General features: G+C 41.6%; 1 protein-coding gene across 1 annotated transcript; it reads right to left on the bottom strand.

Annotated features, from left to right (window-relative positions):
* Nucleotides 1–573: 573 nt before the first annotated feature.
* cavin4a (caveolae associated protein 4a) lies at nt 574–9,943 on the bottom strand. Its single transcript, XM_036519180.1, has 2 exons — nt 9,188–9,943; nt 574–2,673 (listed from the first exon to the last, which is right to left on the bottom strand). Exons 1-2 carry the CDS (start codon nt 9,593–9,595, stop codon nt 2,044–2,046), a joined length of 1,038 nt encoding a protein of 345 aa, XP_036375073.1. The 5' UTR covers nt 9,596–9,943; the 3' UTR covers nt 574–2,043.
* Nucleotides 9,944–11,038: the final 1,095 nt, after the last annotated feature.

The raw sequence follows: 11,038 nt of genomic DNA, 5'->3' as shown, positions 1-11,038 counted from the left end.
ATGTTGATGATACAAAAAGTCAACCATCCTTAAACATCCTCAAAACCTTGATCCTCAACTACTTAATGTAGTATTTATTCAGGATACTACAGTGCATCTACAATGTACCCCTTGTATCACACAGTGTGTTCAATCCATTTTGTGGCATGCTTATGCACAGATATATGATCATGAGTACAAAAAAATGTTTGTATAGGTTTTATTACTTCATTCTCTTTTTTCCTCAAGAATAAAAACAAGGAGAAAAGGGTTACTGGCTGCACAATCTACTTTGTCAGCATGAAAAACACCCACTTTGCTTCTAAAGTTCATCTTTATTTTATTTTTTAAATCATTTGTAATCAATTACTGTAGGAGAAGACACTATGTGACCGTGCACAAAAAGTACTGCACAGTAACAAAAAGATAATTTAAAAATCACTTGAAAAAAATATAGTTTTTTCCATGAAAGAGCAAAGCTTAATTGTAAATTACTCATAAGAACTATCAAAGACATAATTCGTATTTGTTTATTTCAGTAGCTATTATTGTTTGCATAAATTACTGATTTAATAATTGTGAATAATGCCCAAAGGTATCACCTCTTTGGAGGAAATATATTTTCACAAGCCAACAGATTATTTCATTAAAATGTGCAGCACAGAATACTTGGTTAAGATGGTTAAGGAACTACTTTAAACTTTGGCCACAAAGTGGTTTAAAACTCATTCATTGAGGAAATTTGTACAAAATTTAATTTACAGTTGTTTATCAAGAGATCTAAACTAATAGTCTGTTTTAAATGCATGCACACTACCACTCTCTGATGCAGCAAGCAGGACCTGTGTTCACTTCAAGTATTACCCTCTTTCAGCTACCTGGTATATTTACTAGTACTTTTGTTACATAAAATACGGTTTCCCATTGAATAAATAAATAGACCTGACCTTGATATATATTTAACAGTATTCATTAACAGGATGGCCAAAGTTACTGATCTTATCTTATTGAACAGAATGCCTCATTTAGAAATGATATATTTTTTTTAGAACACATTCGATATTTAATATTTATTGGATTAAGCAATGAAAATATCATCTCTTTCTTTTAAGTTTCAAACAAAATTTTCTCAAGCTATGTCAGTTTCACAACATGTTCATTACAATTATTTTCAAGACACTCTTCAGAGACCTGCTGATTGAGTTCTTTTCATAGCCAGTGTCCATGTCAAAATCCATTACAGCTGTCACATTAAACAGAGTACCAGATTTGACATTGAGTAGGTTTAAGATTATCATAAAATACAACATGACAACATTGTATCATGATAACCTGCCACTCACCCACACCATTTAGAATTACAGTAAAAGTTATGCCCTTCCCACTTGCTCATAACCTTGCTCCGAAACAGAATACCATATGTTCTCACCTAACAACACTAGGGTGCGGTAACCAAAATCCACACAAATGTATGTATGCACACAAATGAGCGTCAGACAATCAGAAAGTTTAGCACCAGTTTGTGTTAAGGTGTCCTCAGGTCTCCTAAAAATCTCAATAACAAAATCCAGTTCAACACTAAGGAACTTCCAGTAGCTCCATTGTGGTTATATCAAGTTCTTTCATCTGAATATGTGTCCATATGTTATGCAAAAAAACCCCCCAAAAACTGATTTATCACTTCCAGACACCCAACAATTACCAATAAGGTTGAACCTCACAGGAAACACATTTTTATTAATTTTGTCAGATTCTGTCATCTTGAATGTCATTTACCGAACAGCTACTCTACATCATCATTCAAGATGACCTTCCAAACTGGCGTGAGGCCTTCACTCCCCCCTCCACCAATTCACCAATCACTACCAAAAAAAAAAAAAAAGAAAAAAAATCTGTATCCCCAGGATTCCCTTGAAAGTTCAGTGGGCCTTTTTAAAAGAAGACAAATTGAGGTGATACACTGCAAAACTGAACTTCTGTCTTCTGGTGTTCTCTGTGCTCTGTGCCGTCATTACTTTTCTTTCGCTGGTGGTCTGCCTGTTGCTTGGCCGCCTTACAGCCGCCTCACAGCTGGGCCTCGGCCGCCTCCCCCTTGCCTTCCTCCTCTTCCCCTATCCGTGTGGCAGCTGGCTCAGCCACAGGCCCCTCCCTCTTGGTCTCCGTCACCACCTCGGTGTAGGTGACGTCGGAGCTGGATTTCTGCCCCTTGGCTGCCGCGGCTGGCTCCTCGGTGTCGGTGGCCCCATCCACGCCCTCGGCGCCCTCCTGGCCCTCTGCCACTGTCCTCTCCTTCTTCAGCTTGATCCTGAAGGACTCCTTGGTGGGGGCCTTCTTGGCAATGTTCTCCTTCAGCCTCTCGCTGGACTGCTTGATGCGCTCACCGGCCTGGTGCATCTTCTCCCGGCGCTCTGGCGGCACAATGCGCTCGCCTAGGTGGTTGAACTTGGTGCCGATGTTGTCCTTGGCCTTGGTCATGTTCTCCCGGGAGAAGGCCGCCTTGATGTTCTCAATGCCCTTCATGCCTGACTTCTTCAAGCGTGTCGCCCTGGAGTCGGCTTCCTCCACCACCATGTACTCCTCATCCGAGGACAGGTCAGCCGGGGCGTCGTAGGTGTCCGGCTCCACCTCCACCCCCGCCAGACCCGCTCCTTTGGGTACCTTTGTGACAGCCACAGAAGGGATCTCGGTTTCTCCCTGTGGGGGTAAAAGCAGAATGTCAGAGTGACCATTTCAGCATAAAATAAAAGGCTATCGTCAACTATGAGAGGCTTGGCAATGGAGTGCAGAAAAACAAACTCAATGGAAATGAAAAGTGGATATAATGTCTAAGGAGCAGCCATAAAATGTGATTGCAGCCAAGAGAGTGAAAAAGGATGCCAGCATCTAAGAAGCCAGGGGGAAAAAAATCAGGTGCATCAAGGAAACTTGGAATATGTATGCATGAGACATCCCTAGAGGTGTCTGTGTGCTCAAAACATCTTTTGAAGCAGAATTGAAAGTGATTCTTTCAAACAGAGGCCTCTGATTCTTTGCTTGTGGGAGCGACTGATTCGCATCAGTAATTTCGACGCGCACTGAGTGCTTAATACGAGAAGATGGTTTCACAGTCGCCGCATTAATCTGAAAATACTTAGATACTGAGGCACATGGTTTGCCAAGTAATCAAGGGAGAAGTTATTCAAATATAGATATCAAGTTCTCATACAAATCGCAAGCACGACAAAGGTTGTGATACATTTAATTAATTTATTTAATAAACTTTTCGTATTTTTATATTGTATATTATTGCAATTCTGAATTTGATAGGAAATTTTTGTGTAAAGCTTGTGTGTTTTTATTGCACTACATCTCTTTATGTGGCCATAAGTCTTTAACTGTAATATTTATGAAGACACAGAGACAAACGATTTCAAATAATTTATTTGAAATACTGGCAATTATGTAATGATAAGGAGGCTCTAATATACAATAATATACAGTATAAAAATTTTCAGTGGGAAATCAATAATTACATACATATAGACATAAATGAGTGCTGAATATGTCAAGATAAGAACTGTGGTAAACCTGCAATTACCTTATTATTGGATTTCTATTCCCATGCATGTATTTGTTATTTTGTTTGATTGTAAAAGGGAGGTATTTGCTGGACAGCTGTAGCTGTTATTTTCAGGCCCATGTTTAAGAGGTCATGGAAATTTGATTTGTTGCGGGTGCCCCAATGTCACTCTCTTGCTGGCTTTAGGCAGTGGAATCACTCCGTGTTTGCAATCCTCAGCTCCTTCACCTCAAACCTTTCAAGACAGTTGAACAAAGAAAAAAGCTGTCTTAATGTCATGTTGTGTCTGATATCAGCCTGAACAAACTGACCAAAACATGCTTTAATTTTACTACATCTTTACTGATTTTGCCTAGAGAAAAGGCAGCTGGTTCCAGTACCATTTTTGGCCTCAGTATTTTTCTTCCATATGTGGTTAAAATTGTTCTGTATTGTATTTCTGTTCTGTTCTGGATTTATTGTAGGTTCATTCTTTACTGCATTCTACTAGTGGTAGCTGGAGAATTGCTGCAACAAATAAGGACTGACTGGTTGATTTATGGTGGCGTTGTGATATTAAAGAAATAAAGAAATGTGACATGTGAAAGTAATTGTCACCTTAAAGAAAAGATGTGCAACAGCACATCCACCCCCTCTTTCCAAGAACCCATAAATTCTGAGGCCCACGAAACTCATCTTGGGTCCTCAAGCTATTGAATCATGGATTTATATTAACAGCCAAAGCTATAATCACTTTTCAAAGCTCATTCACCTATGATAATCAGACAGATATCATCACTATGATGGATGAACAGTCAATCATCAGTCTCAGTCTTCATTCACTACTATCAAGCATGTGTGGCCACTATTCGGAGAAGTGAGGTGAGCTTGCAGAGTGCCCGAGTGTCTGACTTTGTCCTTCAGTGGTGGAAGTTACCTTCAGAAACTGAGGAGGGCTTTATGTGTGTGCACAGAGGTGAAGTGGGAGAGAATGAGAGACAAGTTGGACAGCAGATGGTTATCATAAATGTCTGTGGGCATTGGAAGTACTACTGATTTTGCCTACATGACAAAGCACTTTGCATTTTAATGGAATGCCATGCTTTGGATGAGTGGGATCTTTTAAACCCAGTGCCAGGACTGGCAAGACCAATGTGTTCATGATAGTGAAAAAATAGCTAGCTAATGAAAATCAACTCAAATACTGTATGAAGGCAAAGAAATGGAGGCAGGTTTTCAATGAGAATCTTCATTTCGTTATAATATTACTAGCTACTGCATATAAGTATCCAGGCTAGATAGCTAGTTTCTGATATAAATAACTACCCTTAATTACATATGGCTAGCTTGTAGTAGGTAGCATTTATACTTGTTACTTGCTTTTATATTATTCACTGCGAATGGAGGCTTCCGGCTGCATAATGCTTCTGTCTCATGCACTGTACCGTATACCATATCCAGTACCGTATATTATTTGAAATTATTTATATATTGCATTGTCTTTCATTTTGATTGTGACACAATTAGGGTAAATATTGAAGTACCTTTTATTGCTGTTAGCATGTGACAGCCATGTTAATACAATGTGCTGGAGTATGAATGAGTTTAGATGATGTAGTTCATCAAGCTGAATTCTTGACATTAACATTATGTTTCCTTTCTATAATTTTTATTTGTAGGAAAACATTGCCAGATCTTTCTTTTTTTCCTCTCTGGAGAAATCTCCTCCATGCAGCTTGCCCTCAAGTGTCAAGATTGTGTCCCACATTGTGTCTTGAATTGCAGTGACTGAGCAATACTGTGGAGTAAGGCCCCTTGATGGTGTCGGGTTTTTCTGGTGATCTCAGTTTCAGTCAGAGCACAGAGCACCCCGTCCCCATACACACACACACACACACACACACACACACACACACACACACACACACACACACACACGCACAGTGTTGAGTTGCTGGCTATGTTATCCCAAGACTGAACGGTCAAATATGACACCCATGAGCACTGAATAATATGTGTGCTGGATGGAAGGTACATCATTGTGCTGGGAAATGAACTGGCCACAAAAAAGCCTAATTCAATATTTGTAACCAAACACCAAAATTGACCTGAAACTACATGTTGTATTTCATAACCTTAACCTAAAAACTGGAGGCAGCACCAGCAGCTAAACCATAGTGAAAATTCTTAATTGAGCATGTAGGTGTTAAAGATGTGCGCTTTGTTGTTTTTGCAGAGCAGACATAGGCTATTTATTCTGGGAGCCTGGCAGTGCTGTTTCAGAGTGATACTCTCCAAGGCAACATTTTCCTCTTAGTCTGAAAGCTCAGCCACTCGCCGTGACAATTTCTGCAGGTGACTTTGTATCTGAGGCCTAATTAATCCTAATTAGGAGTTCACAGGGAGAGAGGATTGCAGTCATTAATCAGAGACAAAAGACCTTCATATGCTCACATTCTGAAAGTGACACAATAATCATATTTTGGGGGAGCATTAGCAGGCATGCTAATTGCTCCTTAGTAGCATCATCTGCTATTTCAAATACAGAGAAGAGTACAAATGAAAATTGCTTTCCAGTGGTTTCTAGGTCAAACAACCCAGCATTGTCTTTTTTAGTCTATTTATTTATTTTTCATTTTTTGATTTTTTCATGCTAAATGCTCCCAGGAAACAGATACCGCTGTGATCCCCCTTGTCATTCATTAAGGTTTCTCCTCCTAGCTTGTCTTATCTGATGTGCCACAGACTGCATTTAATTTCTCATAATAGAGGAAGTTTAGCAGGTGCTCAGATAAATGCAGTTTTGGTAAGAGGAATGAAAAATGCTATTCCATCTTAAGTATGAGGCATAAGGGTCACCTTTTGGCAATACCTGTGCATTTAAATTCCTTTTTCCTTGTTTTACAATGGCGAATGGCTCTCCTATTGAATTTCTCTAATGGTTCTCTCATTTGTCTGGGTCATCCACATGACCTACAGTGTAAAAATCATCACCTTAGTAGTGTTCTGTTGGGGGAATGAACTACCACATGGGCTAATCCCTCCATGAACTACACGCTTCATGCTTTTAAAGAATTTAGGTCATCAATAACATTTAGTTAGTTCTGATTATTTATGAGTTTTCCTCGGTCCAGATTCCAGTGGGAGGGTTGAAAATTTTTAACTGCATTTGGGAAAATGCTCGGAGCTATTTAGTACCTTGTTCAAATGCTACTATTTGGGTAAGTTATGTGTGCTGTCGTACTTTTCCTAAAATGAATTACCATCATTATTTTTTGCTAAAACAGATTGGAACCACAACACTTTAAGGGACTGTACAAACAGTCAGAAAACACAAACTTGTTTCACAAAACAGGAAGCAGGCTTTAAAGAGATGAAAAGATTTTTGATTTAGTTGCTTACAATGTCAACCACAAACATTGGAAAGAGAGCGAAATTTATCCTCCACTCAAAACAGATCTGAATTCTTTGGAAAGATAGTAATGTATATGCATACAATCTCTGTGTTATTTCAGAGATTATCAGTTTTATTTTGATACTTACAGTATGGCCAGAACACAATGTTTACAAACCAAGCATTTTGAATAAGAAGGAAATTAATATGTAACCATTTCCTAAAATCCTAAAAAGGCCCTGTAAATTAAAAGATTGATAATACTTGCTGAAAGTAAGCTTTAAATGATTACTGCAGGAATAACTTCTGGGGTCCTACAACTTTCTGACTCATTTCTTTTCTAAATCAGGAAATTAATCAGTCTTTTTGGTTCCACTCATATGTATTTCACACCACACCAGAAATTGGTTTAAAAAAATCCTTTCCAAATATGCACCATTTCCCCAGGGTGCAAATATGTGAGAGTTTATTTGTACATAGCTGCAGTGGACTGCATTGCCACCAGACTGTATAGCCATGCACAGCTCTAGCAGTGCTAACATGCAAGGATCGCTTTCCGAAAACAAGTTTAATGACCCCCCCAAGCAGCCACAGTGTCAAATGCAATAGCACTATATTTGGAGATATATGCCTTCCGAGCAGGGCCTCAGAATAACTGCCAGCAAATCTGTCATCTCGAAACAGTACGCCCCTTCAAACAGAGTGTTCCCTTCAAACCCCAGTAAAGTTCAACTCTCTCAGAAGCAGGTGCATGGGAGCTGTGGAGCAGCGGAGGATTAGCTAAAGACCTCAAAAAGCAGATATCTTGCCTATGCAAACTAACAATATTGCGATATTTGCTAAACTGTGGCACATTTGTTTGATGTGCAAGATTGTAGCATATTCTTACCCATAATAACCATCTTCAGACTGATTTTTTCCATGAATAATTTATGTGCAATCATTTTTTTTCTGCTGCAGTTACCACAGAAACATGAAAACACTTGGGACTGAATAAAAAAACAACTAAAATATGAGGAAATGTAGTGTGCAAGAGTTCACCTTACAACAATGCCCAGTGAATTTATGGCCAGGGTTATCTCTAACCAGTCAGATTTATTTTTTATCAAAGAATCTACTGCTTTTAAGAAAGTTTCCTTTTCCACAAGTTGTGGTACGAAATAGACTGGGAATTCTAAAACCCCACACACTCCATCCTGTTTGACTCCCACCCCTCCTCTTCATCTCTGAGTTAAATTAGCTGCTGAGCCCTGAGAGGGTGGTGGCTTTTCAGAGCGAAACCCAAAACCCTCCGCAGCCTGGCTCAGCGATAGGTCTCTGTGATGGGCCAGACTGACATGGGCCCTCTGCCACATATTGCTCTCCATACTGGCACCACAACCTTTTTTTCTTCACAGCAGTTTATCTTCTGTCTCTAATGGTTCTAGGGCACCAATGTAGCCAATCGCAGTGGCTGATCTTTGAGCCATGCACTAAGAATAGCTTGGCTGTCATGGGGCATGCGGCCACTCGCTTTGAAGTCACAAACTCCTACCCATCCGCTCTTTACCTTCTGAGAGGGAATGTGCTCTTCTTTGTTCTGACTACCACGAACACAAATCCCTCAACCACATGTTCTCTCTCTACCTGTCCCAGAACTGAATGTAGGTCTCAGACACTACATTTCTGTTGGTATTAGGTGGATTTTTCTTAGACCCTCATTTAAACCTATGTCCCATGTGCCCCATGCTAAATTCCTCTTGCTCATTTGACTTGTACGGAGGGGACATTTCCTTAAACACTGAATATGACGTGGTGATCTGTGAACCACAAAACAAGACAGGCTGAGAGTGTGTGGACGGGCATTGCGAGCAAGTTGCTTTGAATCTGTAATACATTGTGGAAGGTGTTCTCTATGCAAATAAATTTATTTCAGTCTTATCTGTTAATGCATTAGCTACCCACTGCTTTAAGACTTCCACCCTGTCCTGTTTGGCAACTTCCAAAGAAATGATACCTGCTCTGTAAGCAGACTTTGCTTTTAGAACAGCTTTCTCCCCTCAAAAACAGTCACTCCTTTGATCTGGGATTCAAGATTTCTTTTCTCTTAGACTCTCAGCAGATATCTAAAGCTGTTTGTTCATGCTGGGGCTCTCATTCACCTTTTGAAAAGTAGTTCAGTCATGCAACTCAGCAAAATGGAACACGAGAAGCCGAAGCCTGAATTCCAGGCTGTTTTTCGGTTGCGCTTCCACAGAGTGCGATTTCTACGCCTGCCACTCTGACCGCCGGCTTACCTGGTAGATGACGACGCGGAACTTGTTCCTGGTGAGCAGCTCGTCCTGGGTGCTCTCCACCTTCTTCACGCGCACGTTCTGCTTCTCCACTCGCGTCCGCACGTCCTTGACGTTGGAGCTGACCTTGCGGGTCTTCTGCAGGAGCTTCTCCACCGCCCCGCTGGTGGTGGTGTGGTCCTTGGCCAGCTTGAGCACGTCACCCTGGATGGTCTTGATGTTGTTCTCCAGCTCCAGCTGCCGCTCCTCCATGCGTTGCTGGCCCAGCTGCACGTTGTCGATGATGCCGGCCACCCGCTCCAGCAGGGAGAGGATGGACAGGGCGCTGATGGGGTTTCCCGCCTCATCCTCGATGCCGGACAGCTCCAGCTTGTCCGACGCGGCCGCCACCCGTTGCCTCTGTGGATCCATGACAGATGGGGGGGGGAACCACGCGGGGATCTTGGGTTGGGGTGGAGGGAGAGGGAAGGGGGGACCAGATCACGAGCCCAAAGCGCCCACTGGACTCTGCTTCTCGAGGCTTCGACCTGAGGCTCTCGTTGTCTCTGCTAGATTCGGGTGGACCTGGTTGGCTCTGTCACCATGAGCGGAGGGCAGGGAGAGGACACAATGACCAGTGGGACTCTCCTTGCGATCGCAGCCTCAGTCGGGGGTCTGGCGGTCTGGAACGAAGGAGGCTCCACCTACCCTGCGAGTCGGCTGCCAGGGAGTGGAAGGATCAGAGAGAAAGCATGTGCAGCCCACAGGACTCTGAGTGGGAGAGGGGGCAACAGAGACACCAGCATGCACTTCATAGTTATAAATACTTTTTGTAAGCCGACACTCTTACATTTTTGGTAGATGCATCACAGGGATAATGGAAAGCCCCTTCCAGCCACCCCCACTTGCTTTGACCCAAATCATTCATTTTCCATTGTATGTTACTTTCCAATCACCTTCCAGGATAAGCAGGCATGTGCCAAGGTGTACATGAGTATGTGACTGACGCATCCCTATATTTCATTTGGCTCATTCAAACACATACAGAGGGCTATTGGAAATAAATGGAAATGGGATCTATTGGTTCTGCGTCCATGAACAACATCGATGAAATTTTGTCAGGATTAAACACATTGTTCTGTTCGCTTTTACTTTCTCAGAAGTAGCAGCTTGCATACACATTGTGTAGGTCAGATCTGCCATTCTGTAAAGCAGTTCTTTAAAGTTTCTGCCCTTCAATTTCAGTGCTCCAGTAAATGTGTGTGTTCTTTTTTTATAGACTTATTTTTCAGTTTCCTTGAACACATGAGCACACAAAGCTTTACTTCCTGTGTTGCTTTCCTGTTGGTTAATTTCCCCAGTGTTGGCAGCAAACCAATATTACTGAAACAAGTTGCTCTTCCCAGCCCAGAGAACATCTTTACAGCAAATGACTGAAAAGAGCGGGTTATAATCGTAAGTCCTCACGGGCCATGAATAGATGACACACAAAACCACAAGTGGGCTGTATACTTCATGTAGCCTTCCCTGACAAGGCTGGATCCCTTACATGGCCTGGATGAATGAGTAAAACTAACGCACAGGTGCTGAGCAATCCCGCACCAACCTTCAGTGCTAAGCTTACCAGTTCAACCAAGCTGTGTGTCATCGAAACCTGAACGAAACACCGGTTACAAAAACAGGAGAAGAGAGGGATGATCAAAGCAGTTCCAAAAACAGTTGCCTATCCACTGCATTATGCATTATGAATTATAAAATGTCAAAATATATCATTATTAAGGAATGTTTGACAGTTGAACTTTAGCCCAATCCTTTCTGAGCTGCGAACCTGTAAGAAGAGTCAGTTATAAAATTGTCTGGTTACTGGTCTCAGGC

The sequence above is a fragment of the Megalops cyprinoides genome, chromosome 24 (assembly GCF_013368585.1).
Source record: "Megalops cyprinoides isolate fMegCyp1 chromosome 24, fMegCyp1.pri, whole genome shotgun sequence".
NCBI lineage: Eukaryota > Metazoa > Chordata > Actinopteri > Elopiformes > Megalopidae > Megalops > Megalops cyprinoides.
This window is presented reverse-complemented; position numbering and strand designations above follow the sequence as displayed.